Raw genomic sequence first — 21,928 nt, 5'->3', positions numbered from 1 at the left:
TTTTATATTTAGTTAACAAAATAAAATTAAGATTTAAAAAAAAAATGTGTCCGAGCGTTGACTGCGTGTCGGAAAAAGTTGTCTGCGTGTCGGAAAAACGTGTCGGAACGTGTCCGAGAGTTGACCGTGTGTCCCCAAATGTTGACTGCGTGTCGGACGCGTGTCCGAGCGTGTCCATGTCGGACACGTGTCCGAAACGTAATTTTTTTGAAAAGTTGCGTATCTGTGCTTTAGAGAGCTCGGCCTTAGAGCCTATCAAGCTGGCCTAGTATATTAATATTTATTTTATATTTTTTATACTGCTTGTAATAGCCTTCTCTCTCTCCTCAATCTATCTTACCCCATTTTATTGGTTAAACAAACTTTTTGAATGATTTTGTTTTATATTATGTTGTTTGAATATACATTGAATTTATGAATATTTATGAAATTAATAGTGTTGTTGATGTACATTCTGTTTAGATAAATTTTTGTTGTCTTATTTTTTTTAAATAGGCTAAATAAATCTTTTATTTTTTATAAATAAGTCAGGTCACAGGCCGATAATTATATTTATAACAGTTAACGAGCTTGATCAGGCTGACACATTTAAACACAGACTAAGCGCCTTTTAAAACCAAAGTTTGGCTTAGCTCGGCTCGACCAGTTAACACCCATGTCCAAAACCCAACAGCTACACCCGAAATAGGGGGAGAGTGACCATTTTGCCACGTTTGGACAAAAAAATTAACAGACTGTCACGCCAACAGTAAATTTTGTCAAAATGCCACGCGGCATAATTCGCTACACAGTGTAGCGAATTTTGCAAAATTTGACATGTGGCATTTTTGGTTCTGACGTGGCATATTTCGCTACACTGTGTAGCGAATTACTTGCATACATAATTCGCTACACTGTGTAGCGAATTATGCTGCGTGGCAGTTTGGGAAATTTTACTGTTGGCGTAGCATTCTGGTAATTTTTTTGCCAAAGCGTGGCATTTTGGCCACTCTATCCGAAATAGGTAAGCAGAAAGTCACGGCTAACGGAGAAGCTTTTGGTCCATGGATGGTCATTCAGCAAAGTAGTCGCAGAAAAAGATCGAAAGCAGCTCCGGCTACAACAAACGCTGCAATGAATGTTGTCGGTACATCATCCATAACAGATAATCCTCATTCAACATGTTCCCAAGTTACCGTAGAAGGAGCAAAATAAGAAAAAAGTCTCATTTAAATAAGTAATAAGGGAAACTAAATATGAGGGCTAACAACTCCTTGATTAGCGTCTCATCACTTCCCAATCATATTGGGTAATTAACTTTTTTTCATCCAATTGATTTGTTTCTCTAATTTTAGCCAATCAATCTAATTAATTGATTTCTTTAATTTGAGTCAATCAATCAATTAATTAGTTTTCTTAATTTTCTTAATTGTCATCAAATCTAATGTTATGACTACCATGGATCAAGTCTCACTTGACACATGGTGCATATAATTTAATTTTTTTTAAAAACTTGATTAAGATAGAAAGTTTACACTTTTCAAAAGAATTCAAATAATAGTATGAATTACACGTGGTAAAAATTATCATAGAATGACTCTGAATTATATAAGAAAAATATCTTATATAAATAAGAAAAAAGGGAAAATAAATATGATAGTTAATTAACCCCTGAATTAGCACCTCGTCGCTTCCATGAGTCAATTGATTTCTTTAATTTTTTGCATTGTCATCAAATCTAATTTTATTATTATATTTAAATTCAAATTTTAAATACAAAATTCAAAATTAGAATTGAAATTAATTTTATTAACTTAAAATTTGAATTAATTAGGTTGTATCATGTATCAAGTCTCACTTGACCCATGATGCATATAATTTTTTTTTTTAAACTCGCTTAAGAAGGAAAATTTACACTTTTTAAAAGAATGCAAATCATTATAAGAATTACAAGTGCCAAAAATTTTCACACAATGACTCGGATTTATGATATAGTATAGATTTTAGAATTTATTTCTAAAATTAAAATGCCTAATTTTGCAAATAAAAAAAAGTTTTTTTTTTTTAGAAAAAAAGTAAAAAGTATTAGACGGCAAGTTTGACTAAATTGACCTTTGAATTAGGGGTGGTGGGCTGGTGGTGACCGTCTTTTGATTTCATGTTGGGGTCTTTCTTCATTCTCCAACCAACCAATCATTCCTTCAATTCTCCGGCCACCGTCTCCGCCGACGGAGCGCCGCTCTTGCCCTAATCGTTTATCAAAGGTCGGTGCTTGTGAGGTTTCGGTGGCTATCCATGGATAAAGTCTTCAACAAGCTCCGCAATTTGGATGCATACCCAAAAGTCAATGAAGATTTTTACAGCCGCACACTCGCCGGCGGAGTCGTCACCGTAGTCTCCGCCGCCGTCATGCTTTTCCTCTTCCTTTCCGAGCTAAGTATGACCCCATCTGCTCCTTTTTTTTTATTTTTTATTTTAAATGTTAGAACTTTAAATGATTTTTTGGTGACCCGGTTGGAAAGCTTAGAAATTTAGAAGGGAAAATTTAAATTCCGTGGATTTAGATGTATTGAGAAAATCGTGGCAATTTGTGTATTTTTCTTGGCAATTTTGTTGCATTGAGCTGAATTTGAAATGTCTTATTCAATGGAAGGGAAACTAACAAAAGGAAGGAATTCTTTTTGGGTGGTATGGAAGCTTATGCTCCCTCCCCCCTTCTTCTCAATCCACATTCTTTTTTCTCTTCCAGCAAATTGGTCCTTTTTGCTCCATTTTGATTTCGAGAGTTAGGCCGTTACTACGTTTAAAATAAATTAATTGTTGAGAGTGCCAAGGCAATGATGTCTTTGATCCAATGTTTTAACCATGCAATTCATGGCAAGTTAGGAATTAACATAAGGATGGGTTTGTTTGGCCTTTCATTTGGGTGCATTGATTCATCTCACATAGAAAATCTTCTGATAATATGGACCCTTATGTATGACGTGATTAATGTTTTCAAATATTGGCGCAAGGGTTAATGGCTTATATCAAACTCAATCAGTGATTCTCTAATTCTATTGCTACCCTTTTTATCCACTTAAGCATATTATTCTGCAACTATTATATGATGGGGGTCATGCTGTGGCAGTGGCTATTTATTTACTGCTAGTTTTGGGGATAAAAGGTATAGACCCAATCTTAAAAGAATCACGGGAGTGATCTTAAATCAAACGTAGTTAACTGAGGCTATCTTTTGTGACTTTGTCTGAACCATTATCTTGCTGCCTATGTGACTACTGTCTTTCCCATTAAACTTTAATAATGTCATCTGTTTACTGTGATTGCAGGATTGTACCTCTACACTGTTACAGAGAGTAAGCTTTTGGTGGATACTTCAAGAGGAGAAACATTACACATCAATGTAATTTTTTTTGTTATATTTGTACTGTAACTTATATAGTTTTATTAAGCTCTTCATACTCCAAGTCCAATCTGTGGACTATGTCGTGATTCATGGATTGTACAATATCATTTTCTGATAAATTTATTAGTTTGGTGATTTGTTGTTGAGACAAATTGTATGTATGCCATTATTCCGAAAAAATTTTATTCCAAATGATTTTGTAAGGATTTGATCGTCCTTCTAACTTATATCCTGTAAGCTTTCATAGTAAAAATTTGATTCTTTTTTCCCCATGGAAATGCAGTTTGATGTCACTTTTCCTTCCGTTCGATGTTCAATACTCAGTTTAGACGCGGTGGATATTAGTGGAGAGAAGCATCTTGATATAGTATGTACTGCTCAAATTAGCTTTTGTTCAATTAATTTTCAGTTCCAATAATTCTAACCGATTATATTCTTTTTGATTTATTTCATTCTTTCTTATTCTCTATCTTTTCCTATGTCTCATGTTCATATTATTCTTATTTATTAGTATTTACACCACTGCTTCTATTTGCAGCGACATAATATAATGAAAAAAAGAATTGATGCTAATGGTAATGTGATAGAAGTGAAGAAGGATGGAATTGGTGCTCCAAAGGTTAGCTGAAATACTCAGGAGCTTTATTACTGCATAATGGTTTCTTTCTTTGCATTTACTGTAGAATTTGATCCTCTTATGTTATAAAATTGCTTTTGAAATGTTTATGATTTACGCTTAAAGGTTACAGCTATGAAGCACCGACTCCGACACGGTGTTTTCGATACGTTCTCGATACGACCGTTAATTCGTCGATACGATACAATACGTTTCCGATACGCATACCCGATACGTTAGAAAAAAAAATTCAGAGTATCGGTGCTTCATAGGGTTACAGCATAAACCTGTGTGTTTTCAACTCAATATCTATGTTTAGAAGAGTGCAGCTGCATACTGAGTAGTTTTATAAACTTGCCAATTTATATTTCACTCTGTTAGTGAAAATTGGGCAGTAAATTCCAACTAGAACTAAAAAAAAAAGTGTTTCTGAGATCACAATGTTGTGGTGAGTGATGGATATACAAGAAAATATAAGATTAGGAACAAATAGAGAGAGAAAGTTGGAGTAGCAGCTATTCAAGAGAAGATGATGAACCTCGCAAGGTGGTTTGGTCATGTGAGAAGAAGACAAAGTCTATAGTCAGAAAAGTGAGTCAAATGGAATATAGTTTGTTTAAAAGGCATAGAGGGAGACTGAAAAAAACTTTAGAAGAAACCATTTGAAAAGGACCGTACCAGCGCACCCTAAACTGTTTTGTTTTGTTGAAAATTTGGTTTTTGGTAGACCCCAAAGGTGCCAATTGATCAATGTAGCAGACTCCATGCCGTGATATAAGGCTTAGTCGATGTTGTGTTTTCAAAAAAATTTGGAGGAACTATTGTTAGTAAAAATGCTAACTTACGGGAATTTTGTTGCCATGTTTTGTGATGCACACTGGATTTATATTAAATAAATTACTGCTATCAAATCTGGTTGCTACTAGGTGGACTTAGCCTTGATCACATTCATACTTTCGTAGTATTTGAGAACCCTGTTGGCTCATGTTACTATTACATCAACTGCTTGGAAATGATGGACCTTATTCTTGTGTTTCTTTTATCTATAGGAATAGTGGTAGGTGGTGAAACATGAAATGGAAAATACTAGAATAGAGGTTTTGGCCAGTTAGATTCTTTGTGTTAGCTATCAGCTTTAAGACTGGAACGACAATATGGATGATAGCATGATTGTTGCATATCAATGAAGCTCTTACAGACTTTTCTGTGGGGATCTTGGGTTTCTATTGGCAGCAAGAATATTCAGATTGGATGGTGGTAATTAATTGTTCAAAAGTCTGAAAAAAACTCTTTTTGCTTGGGTTCGGTTTGGCATTGTATTGCTGAAAAAACCTCTTATTGCTTGGGTTTCTATGATCACTATTCTTGTAGTTTGCATTACCAGCATCATATCTGTTCTCCCAAGTCAATAATATCACTCTTGTTTCTCAATGGTCATTGGAAATTGAAGGTTCTCTAGTTTGAATGCTTTTGGTTGATCTTTGGTACTAAAAAGATTATTCATTGTAACGTGTTCTCTACATTTGTAAAGACCGAATAAGGCATTTGATCACCTGATGCATTTGCCTCGATGAGAGTTTGTATTTAGTTTATACCTCTTCATTACCAAGAATTATAAGTATAAATTAAAGGAAACTATTGAGGATACCTATGAATCTGATGGGCTACCTTTTTTTATGATACAAGGCTAGTAGTCTTGAACCCCTTGTTGTCTCTTGGAGGAGTTGAAATCCATTTTTCTATTTTTGATCATGTCTCTAATTATTTTTTATGTTTGTCATTCAAAAGACAAAGGTCTATATTTATGTATAATGAAATTACTTTTTTGTTTCCTTTATAACTTTCCTATTGCAGATTGAGAGGCCCTTACAGAGACATGGTGGCAGACTTGGACATGACGAAAAGTATTGTGGTTCATGTTTTGGTGCTGAAGAGGTACATTTGATCATTACTATCCTTATATTTGCTCTGGTTTTCCTATTATTTTGTAACTACTGTAATATGTGTTGGGTATCAACATGGACTGTCAAGACTTATTAGGCTTTGATGTTTTGATAGATTTTAATTCAAAAATTTTTGGTGGGAAGGATTGAAGGGTTTTATCTAAAATTAGGTTTCAAAGGATGTGGTGACAGAATTTGGTGAAATTTAACAATAAGAAAAAATTTGGGGATCTAAACAGGGTAGTCAAAGGCAAAAAGTGCCCTGAAGGCACTAGGGGCTTTGACCACTTTGCTGCAAGAAGCACTAAGAAATTCACGCCTCATTGAAAAAAAAAAAAAAAAAAAAACTGTTAAAAACAATAAAATATTTAACTGTTATGCATTTAAAATAAAGTGTGTTACTCTATTCGGACATGAAACAGAAGAGTATGAGTGTGTACTTTGTACGTGTAACAGAAAACAGAGTGCTTGTTACTACCCTCTGTACACTAAGGAAAAAACAGAGCATCAAAAGCAGAATAAAATCATTACAAAAAGTTGTTATGGAGCCAAAATTGCCCAATAAGTAAGAACAAGAGATCAAGAGTGGTAATTAACGAGAAAACAAGGGACATTTGTTGAAATTATATCTTTGGTATCAATGTATATACATTTTATTACTTTATTAGATAAATTATTTTAGACATTAGCTGTGTTTTGTGTACCCTTAGTTTTCCTACCATTTTCAGTTTTGCCTTTGATATATCCATTTTCAGTTGTTGCTTTAAATGTCTGGTTATAATCAATATTCTCATGTTTGTTAAGTTGAAAAACAAAAAGATATAATATTTCTGCGTGCTTCTTAAGCACAGAAATTATCTTTACTGTTTTTTAGTAACAATAGTAATAACAGTCATAAATCATAATAATACTGTTTTAGTTAAGCGCATATGTATCGTGGACAAAGTTAGTCTGATGCAAATGTTGGAATGCTGGTACTAGAAATTTTGGCGTGACTAACACAGTAGCATTTGTTCTTGTGTGATCCAAGAATCATGGGTGACTGAAGTTTATGAGCAGCTATTAATAAGCTTAAATTAAATTTGATTATTATCATTAGTGCTTTCATTTTAGTAGTCTAATGTGTTGTCTAAATTGTATCTTTTTTCTGTGTATTTGTACTCTTCAATACAGTGCAATTCAGTGCATGATTGGGAAAGCTCATTTTTGGTGAAATAATCGCTTTTTATTCAAAAGCTCTAAGGAAGCTACCAAAAAATAAAAAAAGGCTTCTTTAACCCCAAAATAAGCTAATCCAAACATGTACTTATACTCTCCAATTGTTTCTTAATTTCTTACATGGACATGGTCTCTCTCTCATTCATGCAGTCAGATGACCACTGCTGTAATAATTGTGAAGAAGTGCGTGAAGCATATAGGAAAAAGGGCTGGGCACTGACAAATGTGGATTTGATTGACCAGGTTAGCATGATACTCTAATTCTATTACATAATGAAAACTGGAATTTTATGTGAATTCAAATGCCACCCTTATGAGGCGGTAGACTTCTTGTCTGTATTGTTGCTGAAGCCATAGTTACCAATCCCAGATAGTGGCACGAAGTGGTTGATCCCAAAACTGCTATAGTGGGATGGCTGCTATTTTGAAGATAATAATTTAAACTATACACAAGTAAATGCTTAAAAATAAAAATTACCGAAAATTAAAGGGTTGTTCATAATGAATAATTAGCAGTCGTAGTCTAACACACAATTTCCATTAAAAAGGAAGATGATGGAATCAATAGAAAAACTGACGGCTTGATGGCATGTACACCTGATTTGGAATAAAATTTATTTTTTGGTTTCTATTTGGAGTAAAGCACATGGCCTTTTTGACGGGGTTTCCCAAATCAATATGTTGAGCGATTGGGAAGCTTTGCTCTATTTATGTTCTCTTTTTTCTTTGTTGTTTTCTATTTTGTTCTTTTGTTAAGGAGGATTCCTAATCGTCCATTCTCTTTTCTCGTTGTCCTAATGAATTTATTCTTTTTTCCAAAAATAAAAAATTATTAACAGTGCACATGACACAAATTTTTTTCTTTGTTTATTTGTATGTCTGTAATTTCCAAGCTGCGGTAATCATATCCAGTTTTAGAGCATTTGGCACCTAAACTATAGCATTCTGACAATTTGGTTTTGCTTTTAGTGTCAAAGAGAGGGTTATGTACAGCAGGTAAAGGATGAAGAAGGTGAAGGATGCAATATTCATGGATCTCTTGAAGTTAATAAAGTGGCTGGAAGCTTTCATTTTGCAACTGGGAAAAGCATTCTTCAGTCGGCTATCTTTTTGACTGATCTGCTTGCTTTACAGGATAATCATTATAATGTAAGAGACTGAACTGGATGTCTAATATCGCTTGTCTGAATTATGTATTATATTGTGAAACCTTTGATAAATTTCAAATGTTCTCCCCTTGCTTGTAATCTCATGATTGATTTTCAAATTATTGTGTATGATGCAGATTAGCCATCAGATCAACAAATTAAGTTTTGGTGCCCATTACCCTGGATTGGTAAATCCTCTTGATGGGTAATTTTCTTTCTTCTCCAGTAGAAGCCTTTATTTTCTGGTGACTAGGATGGCATATGGCATAAGCTTTCAGACAGATTCTTAAATGTTGATCTAATGCCATAAAATGTAATTCTAAGTATATTTATATTACTTACTCCTCTTTCATTAAAACTTTATCAAAATTCCCTTCTATTTTTTTTTTTTTTTAAAAAACCAAAACACTACAACTAAATAAGAGATTTGATAACTAAGCCGTTACTTCATGAGTATTGTGTGATCAAATGACATTCAAGTAGTAAATGCAAAATACAGTGGAGGGGAGAGTAACTTGTAATTATAATGTACCTAAAAACTGAAGTAACGGAGATTTTATATATATTGTTTTCATAATACATTTCCAAGGCCAACTCTACACATCTTTAACCTATCCCCTCATGCAAGAGTACTTGAAATGTGGATGAATGCAGAGGTCCACTTAACCTTGTATTGAATGCAACTTTTTAGTATAAGAATGGAGTTGCAAGGATCAAACTTTTGACCACTTGGTTAGAGATGTTTTGATACCAATATTAAGGACCATTTATCCTAAAAGCTTAGCTGGTAAAGGCATAAATTTGGTTTTATTTCTCTAACAGTACATGTAGTTTTGCGGTGAAGTTTTGCAATACAGTTTTTGCAGAAGCAGCAAATTGTTAATAAATTTTCCTCTTTTTCCTTTACTCTCCTCCCCGAGTTGTGATTTGACCACGAGTGCAAAGTTATCTTATCATGTATTATACTTCGAATGATAGCCTTTATAAAAGAAAATGCTCTGACTAAAATTTTTCTTCCACCAACCATTTAAACTCTTTTTTTCTCTTCTTCCAATCCTTTGCAGGGTAAAATGGGTGCAAGGAACATCTCATGGCACGTACCAGTATTTCATAAAGGTTGGTACTAGTTGGAAATATTTTCCTCATCAAAGTTTTTGTTTGCATGTTTTAGTTTATAACTAATTGCTTGGGTAATGATGTTAAATTGAACTAATATATTTGGTTATTAATCTTTATTTGTTTTTATGAAATATGTACTTGATGATTCAGATAGTTAACTATTCACTAAAATATAAACTATTGACAAATATTGGTTTTTACATGATACTTGCAATATATTAATGCTATTATAATTTTCTGTCATGTTATTACCCTTTTCCCACTGGGAGGTGCATTTCTGAAACCATGATATTGCTTTCTTTTCTTTTCTTCTCTCTCTGTTTTGTTGAATATACTGCATTCATTTCTAGCAAACTCTGTTACAGTATTTGTCTTGTATACAACAACAGTATAAGAGAACCAGTAATTTTTTTTTGAGTATTTGCTTCGAAATATTGCATGCATTGTTGCTTTTATGCTTTCTTCTAACTGTTTGAACGATTTCTGTGTATGCACTTATGCACTGGGTTGACGATTGTTTGGACATTTCGTGTACTCGTTGCAGGTTGTCCCTACAATATACACAGACATTAGAGGTCATGTTATCCATTCAAATCAGGTATTGTTAAATATCATAAAAATACTGTCATTTCATGTTTTACATTGGATAATGCCTAAGTAGCTTCATAAATGTTGTTGCACAGTATTCTGTGACTGAGCATTTCAAGAGTTCAGAGCTGGGTGTTGCAGTTCCCGGAATTTTCTTTTTTTATGACATATCTCCAATCAAGGTAAGACTGCTTAATTTTACAAGCAAATTGAATAAAATCTTGAAATGTTTTTCTTTTTCTACTGACAGCACTTGACCTTTGTGTTTTACCACTTTAGTTTGATACAGCCAGGCATGACATATAATAGTCTTAGTCTTTCCAATAAGATATTACCTTCTGAATGATTCCTCATAGTGATTGAGGCACATTTGGGGAATTGGGGTTGAGTGCCAAGTGACTATACTATTTTTATGCCAAGGATCTCAATCATGTTATTGAGGCTGCTGCTAAGCACAAAATAGAACTAAAGTAGAAATAGTATTTTTGCGTGTTGCTCTACCATCTGTAGAAAAGTGGGCTTTGTTATTTGATCCCCTGGTAAATTTGATATGTTTTATGTTGCAGGTCACCTTTAAAGAGGAACACATTCCATTTTTACATTTCTTGACCAATATTTGTGCAATTATTGGAGGTAATTTCTTGTTCTTTCTATCCACTCCTGCCTGGAAAATCAACAAAATAAGGGTAATAAATTAATTTCTTATCAGACAATTACATTGATATAGTTCTGAGTAAATTCCATCTATGTCGCGCTTTCTTGCAAATTTTACATGGGTAGGGTTGGGTTGTGTTAAGCAGTTGACAACCAACATAAAACCTTGTCAAATCTTTATGACATGGTTAGTTCTAAGTAGTGTTAAATGAAAATAGTAAAGAATTTTGGTATGAACTAGTTGGTTGGTTACATGTTAACGTTTGCAAAACCGATTGCTTCACCAGTTGCTTCTACCTTTCTACATAGGTATATTCACTGTTGCTGGAATAGTTGATTCATCAATATATTATGGTCAGAGAACAATCAAGAAGAAGATGGAGATTGGCAAATATGGATAATGTGGTCATTATCCTACATGGGGGGTGCTTTAATGTCCTAATTGAGTATCCTTATGATGACATACTTGGTTGGTTGGTGCATTGAGTGTTGTTCATAATGTGATTGCATTATATAGCACATAACGGCCAAGATTAAGCATAGCTGTAGATCCAGTTGATGAATGAGGTGTATTTTTTGGATGATCCATATTTCTCCTTTGATACGTAGCAATTTAAACTCAGTTGCTACTTTGGTGGCTTTTTATGTACGGATAAAGATGAGGAATGCAAAGGGTTGGAACTTTTTGATGTTTTTGCTGTGCATTATACATGACTTGATTATGCATAACATATATCTTATCTGTTTATTGGATTGCTGTCACCTATCTATGCTGGATCTAGCCAAGATTTTCATGGAACTTGAAGCTGTTAAATTAGGATTCAAATATTTTGCCTCGTTACCTGTCTCATTTCCTATCTCCTTAATAATATGTTTCTGATTTAAAAAAAAAAAAAAAGTGAGAGAAGTTATTGACAGTTTATAGAAATATCAAAAAAAATTTTTTTATTATTATTATTTTTTGCCTTATCTGCGTTTAATTTAGAAAATGTGATAACGTTAAGTTAATGCTATGACATTGCTCGAACACCCGGACTCTTATGACATTCGGTGTCATACTGGTTGTAATGGTAAAACAAAAAACTCGACAAATCTAAGGGTGCTATTTTACTAAGATATATATATATATATATATATATATATATATATATATATATATATATATATATATAAAAGATAGGATCTTTTGACACCGGTGTCAAATTTTGAAATTTGACACCAAATTCTAATCGTTGATTTTCGCCAATCAACGATTATCATTTATTGGCAAAATGATTTCCTTCCCCTATATATATAGGGGCAGGATATTCTTACACCGGTGTAAGAGTTAGAAGTCTTACACTCAATCTTGACCATTGATCCACTTGTATCCAATGGCTCACATTACTAAAAAAATTTAGCCGTTAGATATAAATGGAATCAACGGATAAGATTGAGAGTGTAACTTACACTGGTGTAAAATGATCCTGACCCATATATATATATATATATATATATATATATATATATATATATTTTCTTACACTGGTGTAAGAGTTAGAAGTCTTACACTCAATCTTGACTATTGATCCACTTGTATTCAATGGTTAACATTAGTAAAAAATTTGAGCCGTTAGATATAAATGGAATCAACAGACAAGATTGAGAGTGTAACTTATACTGGTGTAAAATGATCCTGACCCTTGTTTCATCGTTTTTACCGACATTGGCATTTGCACTAAGCATAACAAAATTATTGGGTGTCAAATATTGCTTGTGTTTAATTAAATGATTGTAGTTTAGTTAGCATTAGATAACCAAGTAGATGGGATGAGAATATAAGTTTGATCTTTTCTAATACTATTTTTGGAAGAGAAGTAAAACTTTAATCCCATGTTTCGTCCCAAATCGAAGAAATCGCGAAATGATGAACTGGTTGGAATATTAAAAAAAAAAAACTACGCGTGTAAAATTGTATAAACAAAATAACATATACCACATCTTAATTTCACATCATTTTCACCACCTGCAATCCTTTGTATCAGTAATATCAATATTTATTTGTCTCAGTAAGTTTTCTTTTTCTAGCATTATCTAATGTCTAATGTAATTAAGAGACCACAGGTATCAGAGGAAACACAATCTTTCTGAGTTCCTGATGAGGCGTTAATGCCTTGATCATTTTTGGAAAAGCTTTTTTAAAGGTTGATGTTATAATTTTTTTTTTTTTTTAATAAATCACAGGTATCATTCACAGAATCATATTTGAGCAGGAAATATCCATGTTATGGTATGATTAGCTTTTTCAAAGAAATTTTTTTACAATCACATAATTTTATTTAAGCGAAATCAAACATGTGACGCTTGAATCAATACCCTTGATTGGTTTTATAATAGTTGAATTGCCTGATTTACAAACGAGTACTTGAAGAAAGAGAGAGAAACTCTGTATTAAAAATAGCATTACTCCCAATGCAAAAATAAGTGTTGCATTAATATTCCTTGACGTTACTTCACGAGGGACTCACAACGTGATCTTATGTTTAGCTCCGTGTTCAATGTTTTTGGGATGTACCACCCACTAGATTTCAATATACTTTCTTTTAATATAACCCAGTAATTATCTTTCAAGTTTTAATTGATCACTACCTATACTATAACAAGAAGGAAATGTATCCTCTCATGTGCCAAAAAAATATGATATGGTCATGTGAGAAGATCACAACCATACAAAAGTAAATCAACGGTTATGATTTCATAACTATCTATTTTATCATTTTTTTTCTCTTCTTCTTTTTTACTATTAATCTACCTTTGTATGGTTATGATTTCCCATATGACATGATCATGTGAATTTTTACATTAGAAGATCCAGATCCTAACAACAATGATAAAAGCCTATTTTCACTAAGCACAAATTATAATTGTATATTATTTATATTTTTAAGTTGTTAATGTAATTAAATTGAAGCTTCTGACGTGCTCTACAAACTAGATTATCCTTATTCTCCAAATTAGTTGCCGCCTCATTCTACAGTTATTCACATTTTTGCTTATTCGGGTATGAATTTTTTTTTTCTTTGGAGTATCTATTCCTTTTCTTCTTATAGATCACTAAATAAAAGACAAGTGTGTCAAAATGATTCCAAACCTGAAATCATATATTTTATTGTCTTCACTAGGGCTGTGCTTGGGTTAGGTCGGGTCAGGTTTTTGTCCGACTCGATCCAACTTGGTTTTTATAGGTCAGGTATTTTGACCCGACCCGCTTTAATTTGATCCAAATCAGGTCTGACTTGGATTGGATTTTGTTGAACTAGTTCAGAACCAGTTTGGATCTGACCTGACTTGGTTTCTAAAGTAGGTCTGACTTGGTTTCTGAACTGGGTCAAATCTGACCTGACCCGTTTTTGACTTGGTTTTCTCACAAAATTTTGTCGAAATTTTTACGTTGTAAAAGACGAAAATTTCATCACAAAATTATTTTTTCGTCGAAATTTTTACAAAAAAAAAAATTTCTATTGAAATTTACTTTTCGTCAACAGTTTTGACGAAAATGATTTCTTCCATCAAATGTTTTAAACGAAAAAAGAATTTTGTCAAAAAAATGTGACGGAATGTTTTTCGTTCAAACTTTCGATGAGAATGTGTTCTGATGAAAATTTTGACGGAAATTATTTCGAGGGAAATGTTTCATTTGAAACTTTCGACTAAATTTACATTCTCTAAAGAATTTTGACAGAATATTTTTTTTGCCAAAAAAATTTACGGAATTTTTTTATAGAAATGTGTTTCGTTGAAAATTTTGATGGAAATTTTTTATCAAAAAATTGACGAAAATATTTAGTTGAAAATTTTCGATGAAAATGTGTTTCGCTAAAAATTTCGACGGAAATTTTTTTTGTCAAAAAATTTAACGAAAATTTTTTCGTCGAAAACATTCGCCCAAATTTGAAATCTGTAAAGAAATTTGATGAATTTTTTTGCCGTCAAAATTTTCTGAGGACGAAAATGTTTCCGTTGAAAACTTTCGCCAAAATTTTTTGCTATCGAAATATTTTGCCGTCAAAATTTTTTGATGACGAAAATATTTCCGTCGAAAACTTTCGCCGAAATTAGAAATCTGTAAAGAATTTTAATGAAATTTTTTGCCGTCGAATTTTTTTGATGGAAATGTGTTTCGTCAAAATTTTCAATGGAAATTGTTTCATTTGAAACTTTCGACGAAACTTTCTCTAAAGAATTTAGACAAAATATTTTTTCTATCAAAATTTCTTATCGAAATATTTGTGTCAAAAAATTTTACGAATTTTTTTTACAGAAATGTGTTCCGTTGAAAATTTTGATGGATATAAACTTGACGAAAATATTTAGTCGAAAATTTTTGATAGAAATGTGTTTCGCTAAAAATTTTAACGAAATTTTTTTTTGTCAAAAAGTTTATCGAAAATATTTCCGTCGAAAACTTTCGCCAAAATTTGAAATCTGTAAAGAATTTTGATGAAAATTTTTTCCGTAAAAGAATTTCAATGAAAATGTGTTTCGTCAAAAGTTTTTATGAATATATTTTTTTGTGAAATATTTTGACGAAATTTAGATTCCGTAAAAAAATTTGACAAAAAAATATTCCGTCAAATTTTTTTACCGATATGTTTTTAGTCACAAATTATGAGGAAAATATTTTTCGTCAAAAATTTTTGCGAAAATTTTTATGAAAATATTTTCCATAACAAATTTTGACGTAATTGTTTTACGTTAAAACTTTTCTTTCAATGTAATTGTGATTTTTTTTTCACATAATGGGTATGAGTCAAGTTTTGGGTCAGTGGGTCAATATTAAAACGAGTCAGGTCTAAAACTGACCCAAATAAAAGTGGGTCAGTATTTAAACCAGTTCAAAAAATATGAGTATTTATGGGTCGAGTCAAGCTCGGATCAAGAACAGGACAAGTGAACTAATTTTTTTTTGCACACCCCTAATCTTTACTAACATTGCCCCAAAAATAAGAAACATAATCCAAGAAGCTAGCTTCTACTTAGCCACATGCCGGTGTGCTTCACACCCATCAGAAAGAAAAAAAAAAAAAAAAAAAGTACTGTTAACTTACTAATCTTTTGGAAACTACTGACTAGAGTCTATGGAGTATAGGAACACCTGCAGGTTCCATATTATAGCGTTGAATGGAAAGGCATAAGCTACGCAGAAAAAGTTTATAGGACTGACATCAACATATTTTCCTGAATATACTTTTCATTTTAAAATTGAATCTATGTTTTTTTTTTTAAGAGAAAAATACTTATCATTTTAAATGATATAAAATTATGTTATTTTAAAAAAAAAAAATAGATGCAAAATAATATTTTTTATTTAAAATTTAAATTAAAAAAAAAATCACTCACTTTCGTCTCTATGATTTTCATTCATTGTGTCTATCTCTCTATTAAAATGACATAACTTATGTCCTTTTTTGGAGTTACCCAACCCTAATTACCTCTTTGAGGCGAGTTGGCTCCCTCTGATATCCCCACGAGCTTCGACTCTTTGAGCCGGCTATGGGACTAATCCGGAGTGCAGGGAAGCAGTGATGGCTAAAGGTTCAGCCCCCTCCATAAGTTATGTCTATCTCTCTATTAAAATGACATAACTTATGTCCTTTAAAATGACAAACATCAAACCTTTTTTTTTAATTATTAAACAAGCATAAATTTAATTCGATACACTTGAAAAAAATGTATTGGTAACATTCTCCTTTTAAAACGGGTCAATCATAGAAAAAGGAACACTGTTAAAAATACAGTCTTTTTCTGGAATATTTGCATTAAGAAAACAGATAGAAAAAACTCATTCATTGAAGATTAAACAATAAAACGAGAAATGTTTGCTCAATGATCATAGAAAAATATCAAACAATCAATAGACAATTGAACTTGACAATCAAAATTTAATATTAAGATTGGCTGACAAGAATACTGGAAATGATTAAAATATCTGCTTGCTAGCATACACAACAACTATTTAGTCTCAATGAGAACCTGAATTCCTCCCTGACTAATGGAAGCATTAGAAAGTTTCAACTTGATATTTTCAAACTCTGGATTTTCCATCTCCTGGCTAGTCAACCAGAGAGGTAAACAGTGATCAATCAAGTCCTGTCCACAACTCAAGGGTGAACCTCCCTTAAAAACCCGGGTTCTCCCAAACCTTGTAATTCCTGCTAAGTTAGAATCAGAAGGCTCCTCAGCATAACACACTAATATTTCCCTGATGGCATCACACCATATAGGCCTAGCTACCTTAAGGAACTCATGCAACACTAGTACTGGAAGATTCACACTTCCCAGATCAGATTCATTGTGCCCTCCTCTACCATGATAGTCTGATCCTCCAATCTTCAAAAGCCCATATGCATCCGCCAGGTCACTATATACTGCACACCAAAAATTAACATGCAAGAACAAATTTAATAACAATGAAATAATTTCCCAGCACAATTGTGACCTCCTGAGATGCAGTTGGTATGATTCAACAGTAAATGCATGCTTTGTTTACCCAAAAAAAAAAAAAAAAAATGCTTTCATTGTGCATATTGTTAATTTTATGACTAGATATGGATAGTCTTCAAAATGTAAAGGTAAGGATGCCTATAACCGACCCTCATCCCTACTCTAGCAAGTCCGAGCCTTTGTGTACCGGGGTTTGCCTTTTTACATGGATAGTCTTCAGTTTATCAGTTAGCCTACTGACAGAAACAATTTAATGTTTTGATAACCAAGTTAACAGTATTGATGAGTTTTTCCTCTCAAAGTGAACTCAGAATTTTAATAGGTAATATGAAACATTAAGATAGGGCAGGTAGAAGGAGGAGAGAAAAGGCATGCAGTGCAATCTGAACAATTTATGGTTTCTGTTTTTGAATAAATCTGAAAAAATTATGAATCAACTTCCTATGACAATTGACAAAGTACATCCACACTAGTTTTGGTTTAACAAGGAGGAATGATAATCCTAAACTATGTAATAACATCATTTTAGTGATTAAACAAATGAGCATCTACCTGCAAGCCTTCCATCACTTTTGTAGACCTCCATCCCATGAAGGCCAGCTTCTTTTAACCTTCTGACAATGGGAACAGGATTTTTTAATGCCCATGGATGAGCCAGAACAGCAACACCCCCAGTATGACAAATCATTTTTATTGCTTCCTCTGCCAGAGGCTCACTTCCCCTGAAACACAATTACCATATCCTTAACCATTTTCCTTAATTACACAAATAGTTACAACCAACAAGAGCAAGCAACGCAATAATATTACGTAGAGTAAGCAGGTCCACCATCAAAAAGATATCGGGCAAAGGCTTGTCTTAGATTTTCTACATAACCTGCCTCAACCATAGCTCGGGCGACGTGAAGCCGCCCGGGGGCAACCCCCTTTCCTGCAATCCTGCAAACATGCTCCCACTTAAGTGGCAATTTGAGCTTGTTTAGTTTCAAGACAATGTTCTTTGCACGAAGAAAACGTCCATCCCTTATATTTGATAAAAACTTGTCCAGCTCCTCAAACCTTGATGGTCCAATACTGCTATAATATGCTAAAATGTGAACTGGTTCCTCTGCTTCAGAGTCTCCACTGCCAGTGTATTAGCATACATTAGAAGCATTGAACAAAAATGATACTAAACATAGTTGATATATCTTATAATTTTCCTGTTTTCCCTCCCTGTAGGGAGAAGCAACACAAGTAACTTAAAGATCAGTGCCAACTCTATAAATAAGCATCTAGAATCTGTAATATTTGAAAATTACCTTGGAGAAAATATTGCACTAATTTCTACACCTGGGATTATCTTGATGCCATATTTACGAGCTGATTCTACAGCCTCAGGGATGCCAGACATAGTGTCATGATCTGTCAGAGCAAGAACTTTCACCTGTTATGAGTACATAGTATTAATTAAAAATGAGCCTAATACTAAAAGAAAGCTGATGCCTTAGGCAATCATCTTTTAATATCATGGGTAAAAGTGATATTGAGTTGATTGGAAAATGCAACCCATAAACATACTGAAATGGACCTCATATTTCATCTTCATTTATTTTAGAAACCTCTCCAATGTAGTTAACTTTCTATCAGCCATAACATCTCTCAAGTAGCCTCCTTCACTATCCTCATAAAATAACCATGGGATATTAGACAACATCTTACAGTGTAAAATAAGTACACATTCACCTGCTGATTTTTTTAAATCAAGGAAACCTCAAATAATATATAAATATTGATCCATGTTATGATCTTTTGATTTTCGGATATTTCCCAAATGAAAAGTTAATGCAAAGGACAATGAGAGACTGGCACAACCTAATACTCATCTCTTAGGGAATAAACAGTCTCACTCACCTAGTGGTATCCAAATCCATGCCACTTTCATCTGAGTTTTATTTTATTTATTTTTTGTTGCTTTGTTTTCTGTTTCTGGCTATGAAAATAAGTCATGAAAAATATCCAATAGAAAGGTAACTAACTCCTTTTGAGGTTTTGTACATATGATAAAAAAAAGAAACTTTACAATCTGACTTAGGCATCAAAACACAACTTTTTTTTTTAGGCAGATATCAAAGAACAACTTTAAATGATTAAAAAAGGAAGGAAAAAAAAAAAAACAATCTAAGCATTCATGTTATAATCAAAAAGCAAAGGAACATTGAAACTTACGCCGTTCATGTGAGCTTTCTCAACAACCTTGGAAGGGGACAAGAAGCCATCACTGAATTTGGAGTGAGAATGCAATTCAAAGAGTAGCTTCTCCCCTCCTCTCCCAACAGTTTTCTGCACCCCAAAATCATCCACAACACAAGAAGAAGAAGCAGAAGAAGGCTGATCCAAGAAAACCCATTCACTCACAAATTTGAAGGCCATAACCTGCTCGTGGGTCATCTTCTTCTTGCTGCCACCCTTGTTCTTCTTCTTATTCTTTTTCTTGTCCTTACCCTTATTGGAATTGCTCATTCCCTGAACCACACAACCATCTCCCATCACTGGATTGAGCGTTTTGCCCAAAGCAGTGCAGAAAAAGATTAATTCTTCAAGACAAATTTTGCTTCTTTCTTATGCCGTAGGGTGAGCCTCTTAGGGTACATGCCTACCCCGACCTATAAAAACACCAGCATATAAGAGAGAGAGAGAGAGAGACAAGCTGTAGTGAATAATAGGGAACATTCAACAAAATGTCATTTTTTAACCAAAAAAAAATATATATATATATATATATTTAAATATCACGTGAACAATGTTTTTTTATCAAATGTCACGTGCGAGTAGAGGTGGCAAAATGGACAGCCCGCCCCGTCCCGCCTCACTCCACCATCAACCCGCTAAAAAATGAGTCAGCTCGTCCCGCCTCACTTTTAAAAATGGGTTGAAAAACTCAGCCTGCCTCGTCCCGCCCCGTTTGGCGGGTTAGGCGGGTTGGCCCGCCAGCCCGAGCCTATTTTACATTGACTCGCCTCGACCGCCTATGCCCGCCATCAACCCGCCAAAAAATGAGTCCGCCCCGCTTTTGAGGTGGGTTGAAAAACTCAGTCCGTCTCGCCTCGTTTGACGGGTTGGCCCGCCGAGCCGAACCCGTTTTGCCGGCTCTACGTGCGTGTAATTTGCTACGACTAATAGCAACTACGTTCGTCAAAGATTTTATGACACGTAGCACACTTTTACAGGAAAAAGCTGACATATCATAATTTGTTACTAGTGATAACGAATTTGGTCTGTAATATAACCACCTGTCATAAAATTATTAATTACAAAATTTGGTATAAATAATAGCGTACTATAACATACAACAGTTTGATAAAAAATACTCTATATTTGAATAAAAATTTTGTCAAAAAAAAATCACTTTAATCATTGTTCCGAATAATAGAGAGATAGTCACACACTTACCCTTATACTTAAGGGCAGCCTTTAGTCCCACAGGTGTCCTCGCACCTTTAACCCTTTGGTTCCTATGCTGTGCTCAGACAGGTGTACCCAACATTCTCTTCCCTCTGCCATATACAGCTAATCTTTTTTTAGATAATCTAATTTTAATTATTTTTTCTAGGCGAATTGGTTTTATCTGATTTTAGCACAAATTTTAATTTTTTAAATTGATTATGAAATTTATTTAAAATACGAAGTGCGTTAATAATAACAATATTTAAATTTTTTTAAAAAAATAATATGAGAATCGAATTAGACCATTTTCTTTTCACTAACTCAATTACCTAACTCCCATTATTTGGTTAGCTAACTCTTTTATCCTTCTGATTTCACAGCAATATTTTGCCATTTAGTAATTAATGTAATCTGATGGAATTGCTGTATAGTGATTACAGGAATTTCACAGCAATAGGATTACTGGAAAATAGTTTTGGAGGGAGACTCTCAGGTAATGATTTAGATGATAAGAGATGGAATTGCTAAAAATTATTCATTGAGAGGACTGATTAACAAGATAACTAATCTGATGACCCAGGATTGGCAGGTGGAAGTATCCCATGTCTTTAGGAAGGGAAATACGGTAGCGCACTGGTTAGCTAATATAACTTTGAATCGTGACTGGGGAACGGTTTTATTGGATAAGTTCTATGAGGAATGTTTTAGCTTAATGTATAGTGATCACGTGTTCGACACGGACACACGTCTGATATGTGATCAATATTTGGGGACACGCGGTCAACTCTCCGACACGCAGTCAATATTTAGGGACATGTTCGGACACGTTTTTTTTTTAAATCTTAATTTTATTTTGTTAACTAAATATAAAAGAAATAATTTATAAATTAATTTTTTTCTGTTATGAAATTTGATATTAAAAATTAACAAAATACGAAAAATTACTAATATTTATATTTATGTTATGAAATTTAAATATTTGATTGGTTATATGACTTATTATGCACTCTTATATGTATTAAATATAAATTATATTATAAAAAAAGTGTTTGTCATTTTAAATGACAGAAAGTTATGTCATTTTAAGAAAGATACAGACACAGAAAATTTGAATTTTAAATTAAAAAAAACCACACACTTTCTCTCTCCCATGATTTCTGTTTTTCTGTGTCTATCTCTCTCCTAAAATGACATAACTTATCTCATTTAAAATGATAAACATCAAACCCTTATATTATATGTATTAAAAAATTTATTTAATATCAAAATGTGTCCCAATGTGTCAAAATATGACATTTTTAGAAGTAACGTGTTGGCGTGTCGTGTCGTGTCGTGTCCCGTCTCCGTG

At 33.2% G+C, this 21,928-nt stretch overlaps 2 protein-coding genes across 2 annotated transcripts; one reads left to right on the top strand and one right to left on the bottom strand.

Annotated features, from left to right (window-relative positions):
- The first annotated feature begins 2,116 nt into the window (after positions 1-2,116).
- Positions 2,117-11,389, top strand: LOC133295538 (uncharacterized). The gene is made up of 13 exons (XM_061494379.1): positions 2,117-2,416; positions 3,309-3,382; positions 3,669-3,752; positions 3,924-4,004; positions 5,856-5,936; positions 7,313-7,405; positions 8,132-8,311; positions 8,448-8,515; positions 9,375-9,426; positions 9,974-10,027; positions 10,113-10,199; positions 10,584-10,650; positions 10,981-11,389. The coding sequence occupies exons 1-13, from the start codon at positions 2,275-2,277 to the stop codon at positions 11,070-11,072; spliced, it is 1,155 nt and encodes a 384-aa protein (XP_061350363.1). The 5' UTR covers positions 2,117-2,274; the 3' UTR covers positions 11,073-11,389.
- A 5,148-nt stretch (positions 11,390-16,537) lies between these two features.
- On the bottom strand, positions 16,538-19,834 carry LOC133295543 (uncharacterized). Its single transcript, XM_061494384.1, has 5 exons — positions 19,363-19,834; positions 18,456-18,580; positions 17,965-18,279; positions 17,707-17,876; positions 16,538-17,078 (listed from the first exon to the last, which is right to left on the bottom strand). The coding sequence occupies exons 1-5, from the start codon at positions 19,681-19,683 to the stop codon at positions 16,663-16,665; spliced, it is 1,347 nt and encodes a 448-aa protein (XP_061350368.1). The 5' UTR covers positions 19,684-19,834; the 3' UTR covers positions 16,538-16,662.
- Between the last annotated feature and the right edge of the window lie 2,094 nt (positions 19,835-21,928).

The sequence above is a fragment of the Gastrolobium bilobum genome, unplaced genomic scaffold, assembly GCF_033153095.1.
Source record: "Gastrolobium bilobum isolate Gb01-03AN ecotype WA unplaced genomic scaffold, APGP_CSIRO_Gbil_v1 utg7694, whole genome shotgun sequence".
Classification (NCBI taxonomy): domain Eukaryota; kingdom Viridiplantae; phylum Streptophyta; class Magnoliopsida; order Fabales; family Fabaceae; genus Gastrolobium; species Gastrolobium bilobum.
Note: the sequence above shows the minus strand (reverse complement) of the source record. Positions and strands in the feature narration are given on the sequence as shown.

Coding starts and splice junctions, on each gene's coding strand:
- LOC133295543 (XM_061494384.1), bottom strand. CDS start 19,683: ATGGGAGATGGTTGTGTGGTTCAGGGAATGAGCAATTCCAATAAGGGT. Junction 18,280..18,455: donor AGTGCAATATTTTCTCCAAG/GTAATTTTCAAA, acceptor ATACACTGGCAG/TGGAGACTCTGAAGCAGAGG. Junction 17,079..17,706: donor AAGTGATGGAAGGCTTGCAG/GTAGATGCTCAT, acceptor TTTGGTGTGCAG/TATATAGTGACCTGGCGGAT.
- LOC133295538 (XM_061494379.1), top strand. CDS start 2,275: ATGGATAAAGTCTTCAACAAGCTCCGCAATTTGGATGCATACCCAAAA. Junction 2,417..3,308: donor CCTCTTCCTTTCCGAGCTAA/GTATGACCCCAT, acceptor CTGTGATTGCAG/GATTGTACCTCTACACTGTT. Junction 7,406..8,131: donor ATGTGGATTTGATTGACCAG/GTTAGCATGATA, acceptor TTTTGCTTTTAG/TGTCAAAGAGAGGGTTATGT.